Source organism: Myotis brandtii, unplaced genomic scaffold (genome assembly GCF_000412655.1).
Source record: "Myotis brandtii unplaced genomic scaffold, ASM41265v1 scaffold168, whole genome shotgun sequence".
In the NCBI taxonomy this organism is placed as follows: domain Eukaryota; kingdom Metazoa; phylum Chordata; class Mammalia; order Chiroptera; family Vespertilionidae; genus Myotis; species Myotis brandtii.
This window is the reverse complement of record NW_005356173.1, coordinates 1,196,005-1,215,674: the sequence shown is the minus strand read 5'-3', so window position 1 is coordinate 1,215,674 and position 19,670 is coordinate 1,196,005. Positions and strand designations below refer to the sequence as shown.

The 19,670-nt window shown below is 39.2% G+C and overlaps 1 protein-coding gene across 4 annotated transcripts in view; it reads left to right on the top strand.

Moving 5' to 3' along the window:
* Positions 1-19,670, top strand: part of TPK1 (thiamin pyrophosphokinase 1) — a 289,105-nt gene that overhangs the window by 168,079 nt on the left and 101,356 nt on the right. For all 4 annotated transcript variants that reach the window (XM_014536881.1, XM_005862817.2, XM_014536880.1 and 1 more), the window contains one exon: positions 15,159-15,305. In XM_014536881.1, the coding sequence (XP_014392367.1) occupies positions 15,159-15,305 (147 nt within the window). The remainder of the gene's footprint in view (positions 1-15,158; positions 15,306-19,670) is intronic.

Below are 19,670 nucleotides of genomic sequence, written 5' to 3'. Positions count from 1 at the left end.
GAATTGGAGACGTTTTATCTTGGTAACTGCAGACAGCAAAGGTGTTCAAACAGGCCTTCGGCTTCCATATCCCATATGATGCAGTGTACGGCTAATTTGCCTACAAATGTCAGGTGGTCATAATAATCTGGCCATTCAGTACAATTAAGTGAATTAGTTATGCAAATAATAATAATAATAAAACCTTGAGAGTATTTGCTTAGGCAGTTTTCAATATTCAGTAGTTTTGGAAGTGTCAGTAAAGTACTGATATGGTGGTCATAATAATCTGGCTGGTCATAATAATCTGGCTGGTCATAATAATCTGGCCACACAGTGTATATATAGTTGATAGTATTACAGATGTCTCCCATTTCTACCCCTCCCCCCCTCCCCCGAGATTGTTTTCTTAGTTTCTTTTTCTGATAGTTCCTTATCCTATATAATAAAAGCCCAACGACTGAACAGCGGAATGACCTGAACGACTGGTCTACCAGTCGCTATGTTGCACACTAACCACCAGGGGCCAGATGCTCAACTCAGGAGCTGCCATTGGTGGTCAGTGCACTCCCACAGTGGGAGCGCTGCTCTCCACAGTAGGAGCAGTCGCTCGACTGACTTGGATGAGTGGTGCTCCCACAGCTGGTCGATCCCTGCAGGTCACGCCCCCGCCAGTGTACGAATCCCATGCACTGCACCTCTAGTTAGTATATAAAAATGAAATCATTTTCTGACTGTTAATTTTGTATCCTGCTGCTTCACTGAATTCATTTGTAAGTTCTAATAGTTTTTTTGTGGAATTTCTTGGGGTTCTTCACATGCAGTATATCATCTGCAAATGATGATAGTTTTACTTCTTCCTCTCCAATTTGGGTGCCTTTTATTTCTTTTTCTTGTCTGATTGCTGTGGCTCCACTGTCAGTCTTAGCTGTGACAAGTATACCATAGTTATTTAAGCTGTTGACATTGGTGGAAACTGGTGCTATCTGTGTACTATCTTTGCAACTTTTTACTACATCTAAAATTATCCCAAAATAAAAAGTTTACTTAAAACTTATGTTCACTGGTTCACATATGCTGTAACTATAGAATGATGTAATCTTTTTGTGATATGACTCATAATAATACTACATAATAAAAGCGTAGTATGCAAATTGTCCCCTCGACAGGAGTTCGTCCTGGTGTTTGACCAGGGGGTGGGGCCGGCCAGGGGAGGGAGGGAGGGAGTACCTGGCCAGCGGCCAGCGGCCAGCAGCCCTAGGGACCCTACCAGTGCACGATTTTCATGCATTGGGCCTCTAGTATAAAATAAAAGGGCAAGTACTTCTTAGCACTTAAGCAAATCAAAATACTGTTTTATAAACTCTCTCACTTTAAAGTGTGTCCTCACAAAGTTTCAAATTGTGAGTCTCTGCTGCACATTTATGAATGCAGTGTAAACTTGATGGTGTTTGAACTGTGATGACAACCCAGACACTCTCAAACTTCTTCGTTTCCCAAGAGAGCAAAGAATAGTAGGACTTGATCAAAGATAAACTAGCACTAGACATGGTTTATCAGTATTGACTGTAGAAGAAGTAACCCTGTTTATCCTGCATCCCCTCCTTACCTATCAAACTCCAGTGGTCTCCATCCTCACTTTTATCTTCTGTCATACCTGCCTTTCATCTTGTTTCCCTGGGCTTCAGTTACAGTCTGTGCCATTAACTCCCTAATTTATACCTCTCATCTGAAACTCCAAAGTCATATTTCTACCTCTAACTGGCAGGCCAGAGGAATTTCATTTCACTGTCTGAAACAAGATTCACCATCTTTCTCACAAAATCTCATTTTCTCATTCTTTATTTTCTATGTCGTTCTTCGGCACTGCCATCCATCCACCTAGCAGAAACCTAACAGAAACCTTATTTTGCTATACCATCCCTTATAAGTTGGTTACAGGTATCTCTTATGCCCACTTTGTTCTTTCTAGTCTTACTGATACTATTTTAGTTCAGAACTTTATATTTCTACCTGGGTTATTTGATTAGCATTCTGTTTGCCCCCTTTACTCTCTAAAATTCATGTCGTTTTTCCTAAATGTGTATTGGCTTGACTTTTTTATTATCTCATTTATTTAATAAATTTTTGTTCAATGAATAAATGTATTTCCAGTAACATCAATGCAAATTCTAAAGGACATCATGGCAAACCTTAACTGGCACATAGACTCTTTGAAGGGATCTTCTTAGTAGCATTCTGGATGTCATATCACTTCTTCTGTGACATGTGTCCAGATGCTTAGCATCTTTGTGTTCTCTACCAATTGTAATAATGAACTTTTATTATTAAAAGTATCAGTTTCCAATACATTGTAATTAGAGGTTAGATGTTTAAGTACTTGAGATAGGCCTGGCACTCTTTCTAGTTCCATGACAGTAGAAAGATATTTAAGTTATTCTAGCTTCAGTTTTCTCATATATTAGAATAATAATCTATATCTACCAGCAAGTTATTACTTAATGCACTTGCCTTAGTGCCTGCAACATATAAATTCCTTAATGAAAATGTAACTGTTATAGGGGTGGTATTAATAGTCATATATTGACTATTGTTGTATACAGATCATAGTCTTGTGATCTGTAACATATTTTATATAATGCATTTATATATTTAATATATTTTTATAAAATATAGGATAAGAGAAAATATATTAAATATATTTTATACAATATATTGTGATTTTTTGATCTTATAATAAATTTCATGGAATAATAATTGTTTTAGAATTACACAATATTTTTAAAATCTCTTAAACGAAGTCATTACAGTTTATGGCTAAAGTTCATGGACTTACCATAGCATTGTTTCTTTTGGACATATTTTCATTTTAGAAGAATTCTTTTAATATTAGAAACTTGAAGTAAATGGAGTACAACTTGCATGTTGACGTGCTTGCTAGCAGAGGTTTAAACTTTCCCTATTTTAGGGAGCCAGTGAGAGTATTATCTATGTTTTTAGTAATGGGATCCAACAAGGGGTTGAGTTGTACAATCCAGCTCACCACTGTTGGCTCTGTGCCTTGATGGAGAGAAAAAAGAGGAGATGTGCTCCATCCTCTCTAGTCTTGAGATAGACATCGTGTGCTTTGTCCTCTCTGAGGGCTGTATTACTCCAAGATGAGTCCACAGTTCACTTCAGAGTTCCAAAGGCAGACTTCCTCCCCTTGGATATACTGTGGAAGCTTCTAGGGATCTTATTCCAGTCAGTTTACTTTTAGATCGTACCTCTTCTCTGTCATCATGTGGTGATTTGGTGACTAAGTTCATGACCGCAAATAGCCTCCAGTCTAATAGAGGAGACAGATGTACAGGTAACCATGGCATAATTAATTTCAGTCTATAAAGGCTTTAATGCTCCTACTCCAAATACATTCATGTTTTTGTAATGATTGTTTATATAGAATCCTTCTCTAGTTCCCCCTTTAATTTTTCATTTCAGAAAATTGAATAATGTGAATTTTTAAAATAACGAAATTCCAGCTCGTATCCATTTATGCATCCATGGGAGCCAAGTATCAGACAAGGAAGCAAGGAGAAAAAAAAAAGATTTCTGTGCCTGATGTGAACTAGCAGGCTATTTCCTAGATCATTTTGGAGCTGCCTTCAAAAGAGGAAATCACATCTCTGTTTTCCCTTCTTCTTAGAAACCAGCAATCTCTTTTATAGTGCTGTGCAGCAAGAGAAAATAGATGAGGCCAGTGCTTTGAAGTGACTCTGGACATATTGTGAAGAATATAAAAAGCTTACTGCCTCACAGGCTGTGGCAGCCTAAGCCATCCCTGCTGGGGGAAAAGCATGCTTTTATATGCCCTGGGACAGGGGGTAAGATTATGTGCTACCAAGAATCTCAGTTGGATGGCTCACTTGCCAGATAAGATTTCTTATTAATACAGAGAATTACAGATATAGCTGGGGTGGAGCTCCTCCGCAGAGGAACGCTGACCTTGTGTGAAAGGACTTTTCATTTTGAGTTACTGCATTGCAAAGATACAGAAATTGCAGAGGGAGGAGGAAAGTATATCTTGAGTAATACACATAATAAAACATCCTGAAAATGCTGAGTAGATTATAAAAGTTCTCCTTATTTTGAGTATCCCTTAGCAAGACACATATTACATATTAAAATACCTACATCTGTAATTATGATTATCCACAGTGTTAATAGTATCTACATTTTAAAGGTGTGATTGACTTATAGTTTGAGTCACGACTGAAGAGCTAGAATGATGTTACTGTTTATCATGAGGGTTTGCATATCAAATTAATATATTTTCAGTGGTATTTAAGTGATCATGAGAAGAGAATATATACATAGGAAGACATTTTTGTGTGTGTGTGAGGAATCTCAGAAAGTTCCATTTACATCAGAGAAGATAGAATCCTATAGTATTCATTGTCCATCTTTTTCCTGTCTTAATAGTTGGAGGTAGAAGATGTCTTTCTGTTTCCATGGGCGCCTGTTTTCCAAGTAGTTGAACTTAGCATCCCATGGTAAAAGTGCTGATTCAAAACAGCAGGTGGCACACTAAAAGATGCAAAGAGTAAAAATCAGATGGTACCAGCTTCTTTCCTCGAGGTACTATGTACCTTCCCCTCTCTACATATATGTGAATGTATGTAATTCCCAGTCTGGACAGCTGGATCAAGTTATTTTGATGCACTTTAGAAATGGGACTATCTGGCCCTAACCGGTTTGGCTCAGTGGATAGAGCATCGGCCTACGGACTGAAGGGTCCCAGGTTTGATTCTGGTCAAGGGCATGTACCTTGGTTGCAGGCACATCCCCAGTAGGGGGTGTGCAGGAGGCAGCTGATCGATGTTTCTCTCTCATCGATGTTTCTATCACTCTCCCTTCCTCTCTGTAAAAAAATCAATAAAATATATATTTTTTTAAAAAAGATAATTTAAAAAAATGGGACTATCTGAATTCAAATAGACTGATTAAATTTTAATTCTGTTTCGTCATCCATTTCTATTAGAAATTTTAGATGCCTATAAAACTGACCCAAAAATTGTGTTTTTAAAGCATACATATAAAGAAAGAAAATTATTTCATAAAGAGGAAATTATAATTGAACAGGTATTTTATCCTAGATTTCACTCAGTTGACTGTGATGTTCATGAATATGTGGTACATTTGCTTATAATTTTAAGGTGAACCTGAGGATGATGAGGTAATTATTTTATACACATGTATTACCTGAAGCAAACTTACTACATGGCAAGAAATAAGCTTTAGGTAATCAATGTCACTGCAGTAACAGTTTTGGGGTTTTTTGTTTTGTTTTGGGGTTTTTTGCTTGTTTGTGTGTGTGTGTGTTTGTTCATTCTCACCCAAGGATATTTTTTCCGTTCATTTTTAGAGAGAGTGGATGGGAGGGGGTGGAAAGAGAGAGAAACATCAATGTGAGAGAGACACATCAATTGGTTGCCTTCCACTCGAGCCCTGTCTGGGGCCCGGGATTGAATCTGCAACCGAGGTACATGGCCTTGGTGGGGAAGTGAACCTGAGACCCTTAGGTGCATGTGCCAATGCTCCAACCACTGAGTCATACCAGCCAGAACAGTAGTAACAGTTTTAACATTCTCATTCAGCATTCTAAAATGGTCCAGTGCATATCTAGAAACCAGAATGTTAATAACTAAGTGCAAAATTTGCAATCAGAATGTTCTCTGTTCTCCCAGAATATGGAAAGGGAGTAATCAGCATAAACTATTTGTATTGCCTCAGATTGTAAAAAACTAGAGATTGCATTATGCCAGTCTGATAGCCACTGATTATCCACTGGTTAATAAAAAAGACGAACAGTGTTTATACCCCTAAACTCTGGGGAAAGAATGCCCTCAAACTACTTCAAACAGCAGAATCAAATCCATCCAGACATGGAAACCAAGAGTTTCATTTATCACTTTGTGCAAGAATATGTAGCAAAGACTTATTATACTCTGGCTGAAGCAAAGCAAGAAATATTGTTGGGTAAAAATGAATCATGATGATGCAAGATAGGATATTTAAAAATGATCACATGCAGAAATACTAATCTTCTGGAACCAATTACCTCTTACCAAAACCAGTCTGTTTGCAGAAAGGTTTGGAAAATTATCTGTCTCTTCTCCACTGGCTCAGTGGTGGGAATGACTAAGGAAGAGGCTACAGGTTCCAGTCCTGGTACCTCATAAGCCAGTTTCCACAGAATGGGAAAAATATTGTTTAGTGCTGTGAACATTCTTAACATTCTAAATATCTAACTTTAGTAGAGCATCATGTATGTGAATTTTTAAAAATTAATCTTTAGTGTATTACAGATGTCCCCCCTTTTTTCCCCTTTGACCCCCTTTGGCCTTCAACTATTGTCTGTGTCCATGGGCTATGTATATCCTATATAATAATCCTATATAATAAAAGGGCAATATGCAAATTGACCCTAATGGCAGAAAGACCAGGAACGACTGGTCACTGGGACAGGCACTGACCACCAGGGAGCAGACGCTCAAAGCAGGAGCTGCCTCCTGGTAGTCAGTGCGCTCCCACAGGGGGAGCTCTGCTCAGCCACAAGACAAGCTGACTGCTGCGAGCTCAGCGGCAGTGGTGGGAGCCTCTCCTGCCTCCTCAGCAGCGCTAAGGATGTCCTACTGTGGCTTAGGCCTGCTCCCTGGGGGAGTTGTGCCTAAGCTGGCAGTCTGGGAACCCTCGGGAGTAAGACTAAGCCAGCAGGTGGACATCCCCCTAGGGGTCCTGGACTGTGAGAGGTCGGGCTAAGGGACCTTTCCCTCCCCCCCGAGTGTACGAATTTTTGTGCACCGGGCCTCTAGTATACATATAAGTTCCCTGGTTAATCTTCTCACCACCCACCACTCTACCCTGCTTCCCTGTGATTTTTTTGCAGCTGCATAGTATTCTATTGTGTAAATATACCACATCTTTTTTATCAGTTCATCTACCGATAGGCACTTGGGCTCTTTCCTGATCTTAGCTACTATAAATTGTGCTGCTATGAACATAGAAGTGCATATATTCTTTCTGATTGGTGTTTTGGAATTCTTGATATATTCCAGAAGTAGGATCCCTGGGTCAAATGGCAGTTCCATTTTTAGTTTTTTGAGGAAACTTCATACTGTTTCCCATAGTGGCTGCACCAGTCTGCATTCCCACCAGCAGTGTGCTAGGGTTCCTTTTTGTCACATCCTCCCCAGCACTTGTCAATTGTTGATTTGTTGATGATAGCCACTCTGACAGGTGTGAGATGATACCTCATTGTCGTTATAATTTGCATCTCTCTGATGATCAGTGACTTTGAGCATATTTTCACATGCCTGTTGCCATTTGTATGTCCACTTTGGAGAAGTGTCTATTTAGGTCCTTTGCCCATTTTTTAATTGGATTGTTTGTTTGACTTCCTTTTGTTAAGTTGTATTAGTTACTTTTATATTTTAGAAATTAACTCATCAGATGAATCATTGACAAATCTGTTCTCCCATACAGTGGGTTCCCTTTTCATTTTGATGATAGTTTCTTTTACTGTGCAGAAGCTTTTTATTTTGATAAAGTCCCATTTGTTTATTTTCTGCTTTGTTTCCCCTGCCCTAGGAAATGTATTGGTGTAAACACTGCTACAAGAAATGTCTGAGATTTTGCTACCTGTGGTTTCTTCTAGGATTTTTATGGTTTCATGACCTATATTTACGTCTTTTATCCATTTTGAGTTTATTCTTGTGTATGGTGTAAATTGGTGGTCTAGTTTCATTTTTTTTTTTTTTTGCATATACCTGTCCAATTTTCCCAGCACCATTTATTGAAGAGGCTGTTTTGACTCCATTGAGTGCTCTTGCCTCCTCTGTCAAATATTAATTGAACGTAATGACTTGGGTCGATTTCTAGGTTCTCTGTTCTGTTCCACTGATCTATATGCCTACTCTTGTGCCAGTACCAGGCTGTTTTGATTACAGTGGCTTTGTAGTATAACTTGATATCTGGTATTGTGATCCATTCAACTTCGTTCTTCTTTCTCAAGATTGCTGTGGCTATTTGGGGTCTCTTTTGGTTCCATATAAATATTGGTTCTTGCTCTGTGAAATACGCTGTTGGTATTTCAATAGGGATTGCATTGAATCTTTAGATTATTTGGGAAGTCGGACATTTTAATGATGTTGATTTTACCAATCCATGAATACAGTATATTCTTCCTATGTGAAAGAATCTTTAGCCAGATTTTAAAAATAGCTGGTGTTTTTGGAGGAGGATAGACAAAGCATGCAGATTTGAAATTTTTCATTTATCTACCAAGCAGTCATTTAGCTTCTATGGACAACATTTATCCTATATAATAAAGAGGTAATATGCAAATTGACCATCACTCCAACACACAAGATGGCCGCCCCCATATGAACACAAGATGGGCGGCAGGGGAGGGCAGTTGTGGGCGATCAGGCCAGCAGGGGAGGGCAGTTGGGAGGGACCAGGCCTGCATGGGAGGGCAGTTGGAGGTGATCAGGCCTGCAGGGGAGGGAAGTTGGGAGGGACCAGGCCTGCAAGGGAGGGCAGTTGGAGGTGATCAGGCCTGCAGGGGAGGGAAGTTGGGAGGGACCAGGCCTGCAAGGGAGGGCAGTTGGAGGTGATCAGGCCTGCAGGGGAGGGCAGTTAGGGGTGACCAGGCCAGCAGGGGAGGGCAGTTAGGCGCAATCAGGCCAGCAGGGGAGCAGTTAGGTGTCGATCAGGGTGGCAGACAGGCGAGCGGTTGGGAGCCAGCAGTCCTGTATTGTGAGTGGGATGTCCCAGATTGGAGAGGGTGCAGGCTGGGCTGAGGGACACCCCCCGTGCACAAATTTCATGCACCGGGCCTCTAGTATAAAATAAATTATAATAACCTTTCAAACTCTACTTCCAAGTAACTAATTGTTTCTGAATATGATATAAATCATTCTTTGACTTTTTAATTTTGCACTAACTACCAATGGTGTTGAAGATGCTATGCTAGGTATTTGGGATGTTCAAAATCGCAAATAATACATCTTTGCATTTACAATGAACCCCATAATTCAAAAGGAATACCTTTCCCCTAAGAATACTTTTATGTCCTGTCAGTGTGAGGGGTTTGGAGACCATAATCTCCTGCAGTAGATTTTATAATATTCATGTTATTTATTTACACAGACTGTGATTTTATGTAATTTTGCCTATAAATATATTTTTTATTTTTCTCTTTAAAAAATTTAATTTTCACCAGACATAATAGAGTAAAATCATGTACAGAAAAAAAAAAAAACCTCCACAAGTGGGTGTTTTATTTATTCTATTCAGCTCTCCATGGTACTCACTTCCTGATATAGAGAAATGTAAATACATGCAAATATGCTCTTGCCATGGGAAGGAAAAATAACACATTTCCACAATTACATATATCACACTGTTGTTTCGTTTGTTCAGAAAAAATGTCCCACCCCAGAGAAGTGTATCTAGTCAGTCAAAGAATATAAGTTCTCAGGACAGACCTGTGAGGAAAGAGCACTGTTATTACAGTCAGGCTTGAGATGTTTAACTAAAAAGGTCAAATACTTGCCCAGGGTAAGTCACAAAAGCATTTCATTAACCCGGCAAAGAACTCAGTCATTGTCCTACACTCTTTTTGTCATGACCAGGGTGCTGAAATTAAAAGGTTTTCATGGATTCTTAGCAATCTGAGGGTCAGCAAAGAAGAACTAAAACAGTGGTAATTAAGAGTTCTAAGGAGAGTGGTCACAGCTGTCATCGGTGTCAGAAAGGCAGTTGAGGTCAACATATGGAAAATCTTTATTCTCTAGAAAGATAAAGAATTTGAAGTTTGATCTGCAGGTAATGATAATCTTCTAAAGAATTTTGAATGCAAGGTCATAGATAATTTAGAAAAATAGCGTCGTGTTTATGTGTAAGATGAATTAAAGGATGGAAATTCTAATGACAGTAATAAAAGAACCAATTACAGGATTCTTTGAAGAATAACTCTTTAGTCATTTTTCTTGTCAAGAATTTGAGAAAGAAATAGGGACCTTAGAAAATAGTTAAAGTGTATACTTGGTGATGACTAGTGGTCTTGTTGGCCAAAGAGTTAAAGTGTGAAACCTATAACCATATGTCTGTTCTGTGTATACCAGCCACTCTGCTAAGGTATAGAAGGTTGAAAAATGCAAACTGAGTCAGGCAGTTTATTTCATATATATATATATATATATAGTTGGCAAGGATTTATTAGGAAGCTTATTAGTCATGGTGAATAAAAAGCCATGAGAAGAACTGAGATCTCCAAATTCTGGCACTTACCTTACAACACTAGCTAGAAGCTAATAAACATTAAGGATGTCCCGAAGGGAATCTTACCTAAGTCCCAATCTTACCTGGACCAGATACCCGTAGACATAGAAATGAGATGCCCATGCTCTCCCCAGACTGCTTACCTAGGAAGTAGGAAAGAAGACCTCCTCAAGCTATTAATTAAGCATCATCTTCCAGCTATAACCATGGGACACTGGTGCCTGACAGACAACTCCAAGCTGAGCAACTTGACAAGAACACTAAATGATGACAGGGAGGAGGAGCAAGCAGGGACAGGTATTTCTAGTTCAGTGATGGTGAACCTTTTGAGCTCGGCGTGTCAGCATTTTGAAAAACCCTAACTTAACTCTGGTGCCGTGTCACATATAGAAATTTTTTGATATTTGCAACCATAGTAAAACAAAGATTTATATTTTTGATATTTATTTTATATATTTAAATGCCATTTAACAAAGAAAAATCAACCAAAAAAATGAGTTCGCGTGTCACCTCTGACACGCGTGTCATAGGTTCGCCATCACTGCGAGTCTAGTTGGAGATCTTCCTGTTGGCTAATACGAACACATTGCTGAGGCTTCATAAAGTTTACTGCAACCCAGAAATAGTTTCCATTAAAAAAAAAAGTCACACAAAAATCCTGCCACAAAATAAGACACTTGAAATCCCATGGCCACACTGACTGGAAAGGCAGGCATTATCTATGACTGCCAGATACTGACCAAACCAAGACCCAATTTCTACAGGGCCCTAGAAAACCATGATTGTCCCCTGGCACCTACACAACCCTCCCTGGTGGTGTGGTGGCTTCCATAAGCCAGGTTTCTGCAGTAAGCCCCAAAGACCAAGCTTGGCAGAGGCTGTGGCAGTCAACTCTCTGGAGCCCCATCTCTTTGTCCTTCCCAATAGGCTGTCATACATCTTCACTGACACAGTGAGTCAGGCAGTTTCTGACTGTCAGAATTTGTGGCCATCAGCCTTTGTTAAGCAGATTATGCTGTTGTCAGTAGTGCTATAATTGAAGTTTCATAGGGTGGGTGAGACCCGAACCTTCTCTCCTTGTACACATTGTGCCTGAGCTGAGTCTGGAAGATAGAATAGGGGCTAACCAGAATGAGGGGGAGTGTTTTATTCTGAGTGTTCAAGTCTAAAGATAAAACTCTTAGGTTTGGAATGTCAAGGGGCAGGCAATGTGCACAGTACTAATCACAGGTGCACACCTGGTTAGTGCAGTATTTACATGTTTCCTTGAACAAGCTAACAGAATGAACTAGTAGGGAGGGGGCCACACACACAATGGGTTTGGTGTGTCTCTCCTAGCTTCTTCCACTGCGGACTTGTAACCAGTGTGTCCAGGACCTCTGCCAGCAAGTTCCTTCCCATTTGCACAAGGAGATTGGAGTTCCCTCAGCTGAGCTCTCCACAAAGACACAGGGACACGATAAGTTTCCTCTGGTTAATGAGGGTATAGGCTTTCAGGATAAACTTTTTTTGGGAATTATGGTTTATAGCAGTCAGAAGTCTTAGCATAGATCCTTATCATTGCTTCCACAGCTTTTCTCTCAAATGCAAAAAGGATTGCAAAAATTGTTTTCAGTATAAATATGTCCCTTCCTCCACCTTTTAAAAATTTTTTTCTCTAAAGTAACATGTTAAAAACCATGTTACATATAAACATGTTTATGGCATTTCTTAATAACATATTTACAATTTGACAGACTTGGATAAAACACTCTATTCATCCACGTTCATTTTTGTTAGGAGGTGGAGGTAAGCATCCTTTGGAAATAACTATAGTACTTCCACTCTTTGCAAGGCAGGGGAGGCCCAGGCTCTGCAGATTGACATCTTGTGGTGTGTTCTGAGAATTAAAGCACGTGTGGAATGTAAATGATGTCAGAGTTGAGGGTGTAACTGTGGAGTCAGCGTAGGAGGACATTGGACTTAACTCTTGTAGATTCTGGAAAGCCAGCACTAATTTTAAGCTGAACATGCATGATCAAATTGCAGATGCAGAAGCCAGTTCTCATAATCAGTTGGAAGGTTACTTGGTTATCCAAGGCCAGGCAGGCGGCCCATGGGGTTATCTAGGAGAGAAGGACCTCACCTGAGTGACAGCTGCAGCAGGGAAGGTGGAATAAGAATTATTGAGAAAAATCCCGAGTTTTCTTAGACTCTCATCTCTGAACGGAAGCCTCATTATGTTGCCAATGCAAGAGGCATTCTTTACTTCTCACCCAAACAGGCTTGCATTAAACCGTGACTCATTGGGCTTGCTTGAAATGTAAGTGGGATCCCTGTAGTATTGTTTTCACCAGCTGCCCAGATCCTGCAGAGGTTATATTCTTATTTGTCAGTACACAATATATTTCGATACCATAAAATCTGAGGTTTGTAATTCCTTTGGTGTCTCAATTGTACTTCACATCAATCATAAAAAATATTTTATAGGCTTATTCAAACATTCTGATATTGCTGGTTTCTGTCAGTTTGGTTTTGCTCCATCTTGATTCAGCCCTTCCCTTTGTTTCCTCCATCGAGTCTTCCATCTTTCAATTAGAGCATGGGTGGGGAACCTTTTTTCTGCCAAGTGCCATTTAGACATTTATAACATCTTTCATGGGCCATACAAAATTGTCAACTTAAAAATTAGCCTCCTATTTTTGGTCAAACATTTAACTCACCACTAATGCCTTGGCAGAGTCAGACCAAATGATTTCCTGGGCCTTATACAGCATGCGGGCCGGACATTCAATTGGACCAAAGAATTTCATCATTCTATTCAAGCCTAACTGTAGCACAAAATGTCTAAATTTTTTGAGACTCTGGTGTTGAATTTTGCTAAGTTGGTTTCGTTAATATTGTAATTATCAAACAGTAGGGTAAACATATTGATACCAGAACCGGCAAGTAGGAATTCTTCCTGGGGTCTTGTCCCACGGACTCAAAGGACTCAAAGAATAAAGCTGTGGACCAGAAGAGTTCAAACAAGGCAGTTTATTGCAAACAAACACAGGCTGCCTGGGAAGGGGATTTAGATGGGTTGCCCCCCAAGCATTCTGCTCTTCCCCTTATATCTGCTAAAGGCCCACTCTTTGTCTATCTGTGCTACTCTCTGATTGGTTCCTGGCTATTTTGCAACATTTTGTTTTGCACTTGCAAGAAAAACATCCTTGTTTCAAAACACCCTGTTTTTCTGCTACCCATCCTGTTTTTCTGCTATTCTTTTTCCTACAAAACACATTTTTTGTTTGTTTCAGCTCCAAAGATTCCTCCTTCTTCCATCTGTTACCCTATCTACCTAATATGCTTTAACTCCTTTCAATATGTCTCAGTTTACATGGGATGGTCCCAGTTTGTGCCTGTATTCTTGGTGTAATTATTTACACTTTACTTTCAGAAGTACCTCAGTTTATATGTTAACTTGTGTGATCACACTGTCTTTCAGGGAGAACCACAGAAAAATTATCCACTTAAATACTCCTATTTTTAAACCATTTCTATTTAATTTCAGATAGAATGGTTTATTATTATTTGTTTTTATTATATGTAAGGTTTTCTTGCAATATATTCACTAAATTCTTCAGTCCTTACTTTTCCATGGTCAGTCTACCAGCTCTGCCTATGCTGATACATTGTGAGATGAGGCACTAGCGTCCCACCCCGGCCACTATGGGTGCCACCATCTTTGTCATGGAGTGACGGTTAATTTACATATTACTTTTATTAGATAGGATGTTCCAAATGCTTTACACTTATAACTCATATAATTACCTCATTTAATCCCCACAACAACTCTATTAATTGTCCATTATAATCCACTATTTACATGTGAACTTAAAAATGAGGTACAGAGATTTAGGCACCTTGCTAGGTTCAGTTGAGAGACAGTACAGGTCCTCAAGATACTTGAATTCTAGTGGGGTGACAACCTGTGAAGCAGTCTCAGTGTCCATTGCTGGGCGTTACTAAATAAGTGCCCACAGGTGTGCTCTGGGAGTGCATGGGAGATGCACCAGCTGCAAAATCAGGAAAGATTGCAAATAGGAGGAACACATGGACAGAGTTTTAAAGGAAGAGTTGGCTGGTTGGCTAGGTGAATAAGCAGGTGGGGAAAATGTAAAATTTTTACTTGAAAGAGTTGGTCTTGAAATCTGACTCTGCCACTTACCAATTCTGTGACCTTGAACAAGTAACTTAATTCCTTCACCTAAACAACAGAAATGATATCTATCATTCTTTATGGCCTATCTGATAAACACGTAATATCAGAAGCTCTTTTGAGGTGTTTGATACTATTTAGTTATTTAAAACTCGAGGCCTGGTGCACAGGATTCATGCACTGGTGGGGGACGTGGCCTGCGGGGATCAGCCCGCTGTGGGAACACTGCTCATTCCGGTCAGCTGAGCAGCGCTCCCACTGTGGGAGCACACTGACCACCAGGAGGCAGCTTCTGTGTTCTGAGTCTACCCCCTGATGGTCAGTGCATGTCATAGAGACTGGTCGAGCAGTCATTCTGGTGATTCCACCATTTGGTCGCTAGGCTTTTTTTTTTTTTAATATATTTTATTGATGTTTTACAGAGAGGAAGGGAGAGAGATAGAGAGTTAGAAACATCGATGAGAGAGAAACATCGATCAGCTGCCTCCACACCCTCCACTACTGGGGCCCGCAACCAAGGTACATGCCCTTGACCAGAATCGAACCTGGGACTCTCGAGTCCGCAGGCCAATGTTCCATCCACTGAGCCAAACCGGTTAGGGTAAGGTCGCTAGGCTTTTATTATATAGGATTCTTTAACTATGTGACTCCAGTTTTGCTTTGCCTTGCTCAGGTCAGTGTGATTGTGACAATGGGAGGACTTGCTGGGCGTTTTGACCAGATCATGGCGTCTGTGAGCACCTTGTTCCAAGCGACTCGCATCACTCCTTTGCCAATTATAATCATCCAAGAGGAATCTCTCATCTACCTGCTCCAACCAGTAAGTGCAGAATAACTATATTGTCAGTAATTTGCTTCCACTACACTTGTACCATTTGAGTAGACCAGGAGAAAACATCAGCCCCATGTGTGTTCTTGAGCCATTAGTGAACCTGACCATGTTTGCTTACTTGTGCCACTTTAGTTTGTTGCCTCTGGTCACTGAACAGGAAAAATGTAGGGGAGAAGCCTCAAAGTTTTCATTCTATTGTACCCAGAAAAAAAATCCTGTAACTTTTAATCAAATTGACTAAGAATTAAATTTAATACTTTTGCATTTTGAGCAGCTGAATATCAGAAAAATCTCAGAGGAAGAACAAAGCTTGGCAAATATTTTAAATGGAATTCTCATATATTTTCAGTGTTGTCATTATAATTGGAAACTGGGCTTGATTTTGTTAAGCATTTAAAAAATCTTTAACTTTTACTGTTCTTAGGTTGCCTTTTTATTAATTTCACTGCCTATGAATAAATTTCTAATGATGATGTCATTCTTTTCCAATCATAAATATTGAGGAAATTTTTATTAATGTAGTGCTTAGAACAAGCTTCTTAGTAAATGAGATTTTATAAGGTTGATTAGTGGATTTTAGTTAGAAAAATAATCATGTGGTAACATTTTTTTAAAGACAGTAGACTTTTTATTTTTTGCCTCTTATTGTAATGAACTACTTATGGTTTTGCTTCTGCTCCATCTGCAGTCATTACCTACAATTTGTTTGGTTAATATAATGGGTGTAATGTATGCTCACCGTTGTTCAGCCACATTTGCATTTTTTCTGGTTCTTTGCATTGTCTGAAACTGTTGCTTTCTGGAACACTTATGAGATGTGGAAGGTGAGCTAAGGATTCAGTTTCAAATTCTACTGTTCACTTATGTAGTCAACAGTTATGTCTGCTTCTGCCTGTCGCACTGCTAGGCAGTTGAGGATTAAAAAAAAAAATAGTGCCATAGCATCTTTGCTCTCCAGTCCATGTTCAGTGAAGCAGACACTTATAAAATCTATAATAATAAAAGTGTAATATGCTAATTAGACAGGACATCCTTCCGGATGACCTTCTTGTTGAAGCAGGGGCTGCGAAGGAAGCCCGGGTCCTGGGTGCCTGCTGGCAGCCAGAGGGAAGTCCAGGTCCCTGGTGCTAGAGGGAAGCTGGTGCCAGTAGCTGGGGGAAGGAAGGCCTACTCTTGCACGAATTTCGTGCATCGGGCCTCTAGTATAAATATAAAGCAAGATTAAAACATTGCTACATAAAGATGATGAAAGATTATATAACTTGGTCAAGAGTGTGGTAAGGAAAGGCTTCACAGAAGCACTCACTCAGCTTTTATTTGCTCCATTTATGTAACAAATATTTATTGAGCACCTGCTACATGCCAGGCACTTCTCCAGGAATACAGCAGCCACCTACACAGAGCCCCTTTATTTCATGGAATGTACATTCTGTTGAGCTCACATTGCACTAGAATATTTAAGGATGAGTAAATAGTTGCTATAGGAGATGATGGCAAAGTGATTCAAGCCAGTGGCACCACGTGTGTTTAAAGGCCCACCTGGCCCTGCCCTGTGTCACCTTCAGTGGAAACACAATTGCATATAGTCTATGATATTTTTAAGCAGCTTTAATCTCCACAATATTATTTTTAATTAAGCTAAATCTTGGATAAACTTAAGGGTATATCCTCCCTTGTTACCTAACCCCTAAATTAAACCAAAATAACTCTGAGTTCTCTTCAACTCTAACAAAATCTTTAAGTAGATTCAATGAGATTATCATTGAGTTTTGCTAAAATACTTCAAAAGTGGGAAGATTCAATGTAAATGTTAATTATTATGAGTATTGTTTTTGAGGACAGTGTCTTCTAGAATTGGTTCTATAATTATAGGTTGTCTGAAATTGAAGGTAATAGCAGGAGGAGTGAGACATCTTCTGGGGACTGTTTGTCTGATAAACACTTTAGTGCTGTGTCTTAAGAGGCTGGGATAGCCGTAGACCATGAGGCTGATAGGTACTTCACTTGATCTTTCTTTTAAAAGCCTCCCTATCTTCAAATCATCTGAGTGTCCACACATGAGACTCCCATGAAACTGTGTTGTATAAATAAGTAGTCTTCCTTCATTCATTATGGTTACAGTTGTAGTCATTTGGGACCGACCTGATGTCTAGGTGCAGTTCACTTAAAATTGTTTAGGTTATTCCAGCCTGAAGAATTTCATCTCCATTCTCTCTTCAGTCCCCTTTCTGTGGCTTATTTTTGTTAATTACAAATTGGATTTTAAAACAAGGAAACAATAGTGTAGTTTCAGATCTGTATAAATTTGATAAAATGTTTAGACTTTTTCAGTTGATTGGCTTTTTGGTGTATATAATGTCTTTTTATATTGTGTTTTGGTATGTTTCATTACTATGGATCAAATATCATTATGAGTGAAAACCTCAGTAGTTAGCATTTACTTTGAAGGAATGTTTAATCTGCCATTTTAAATAGAAAATTAAAACTTAGAATGCATTATAAATCCTCCTTGAAAAGTAAGCATCTCCCCCTTAATTCCAAAAATGTGTTCTTAAGAAGAATCATGGGCTTTCATGCACAGGAGATTTTATGAGGTTGGAGAGAGACAGTGCAGACACAAAACTCCCTGAGGTTAGTTACCAGGCAGGCCTATTCCCTGCGAGGACTGTTGGGCACTCAGAGTCATGTCTGTCTCGCTAACCATGCGGAGTGTGAATGGCTCTCATTTTCTGGTCTCTACTTCTACAGATACATTAGCTTCTGTACACTGAGCATAAATTATCTTTTATTGGCAAGTTTTATGGCAGTCAGTAATAGGATTTATGGCCAAGAAATGAGATGTCCAGGAGTTAATCAGGCGTGTCTTTTACATGATCCTAAACCTTGCTCAGTGACTGTGATTCAGGATTTCAGAATCTGATGTAGGAGAATGGTGTTACTGAGCAAACTTCTGTCAGTTTTTATCTCACTTGAACAAACTTCTAAATATGTTGCAAATATTTCTTCATGGTGTTCTTAGTCTTGTTACTACAATTGCTTTTGCCTCTCATGAGATCAATTCATTACTATATAGGTTCCTGATATTTTATGCATTGTACATATGTAATGTTGGTAATGAATATGATAGAAATGTGTGAGTAGTCTGATAGAAAGAAACTAAATTTCATAGTGCACATTTGGCATGGATGATGATTTCTGCTAATAATGGAGGATTTGGGTCTGTCTACCCATATGTCCACACGTCCACAATGTCATAGGTGGGACCAGAGAAGTGGATCTCAGAGTGGGTTGGAGTGAAAGGATAGGGAGTTCCCAATTCTAAACCATATCAATAATCTTATCACCATTTAGTGCCTAGTGATAATTCCTTTCTTTGGAACAGCCATTATTATTTCTTTTGTTCCCTGTTTGTTCTCATATATTTCGTTGTTGTTGCTTGACCTTTTAGAATCTGTGGTGTAAATAGTATAAAAACTTGGAGATCATTTTATAGAGGAGCAATTGTATGGACTTAAAAGTAAAGTGCTTTGTCCAAGGTTATACATAGTATTTCTTTGAAAGAAAATTTGTGCTGAAATTGAAGTATATCTCATGCAGTGAGAGTCTGAACGAAGGATCACTATGCATTTTATATCTACAAATGGCCTGTCATACTGAGCTAACAACCTCCCCGTACCTTCAATAAATAAGTAAACTTACATGTAAGTATGGGCATGAAGAAGAAATAATGAATTTTGTTAGGATGTGTGCTTGAATGTCTCCATTGGAGGAACCCATTGGGAGGAGTCAATATAATGACCAGGATTTTGGATTAGGCCGCTGGGTGCTGTCCTTTGAGACAGAGAATGTGAGAAGAACAGGTCAAAATTGGAAAATGGACAGCTGACTTTGGGATATAAGGAGGTTAATCTGTCTTTGTTTTGTTTGTTTTAAAATTAATTTAAGAGTGAAAGAGAGACAGAGACATTAAGACATCATTTTGTTGTCCCACTTATTCATGCATTCATTGGTTAATTCTTGTATGTGCCCTGACCAGGGATTGAACCCACAACTTTGGTGTATCAGGATGATGCTCCAACCAACTGAGCTACCCAGCCAAGGCCAGGTTAATCTATCATTGGAACTGAGTAGAATTGCCTAAAAGAAGATAAATACACATATTGGGTCCCAGGTTGGGAATCAGAAGCTGTGACATCCTCCCTTATTTCCCAGTTGGCAGTGCTGTCTTCCTCATTTGCTGGAAGCTCATTTGGGGGAGCCATAGCTTTTATTTTATTTTTTAAGTTTTTCTTTTTTTACTATTTTTTTTAAATTTTGTTTTATTGCTTAAAATATTACAAAGAGTGGTACATA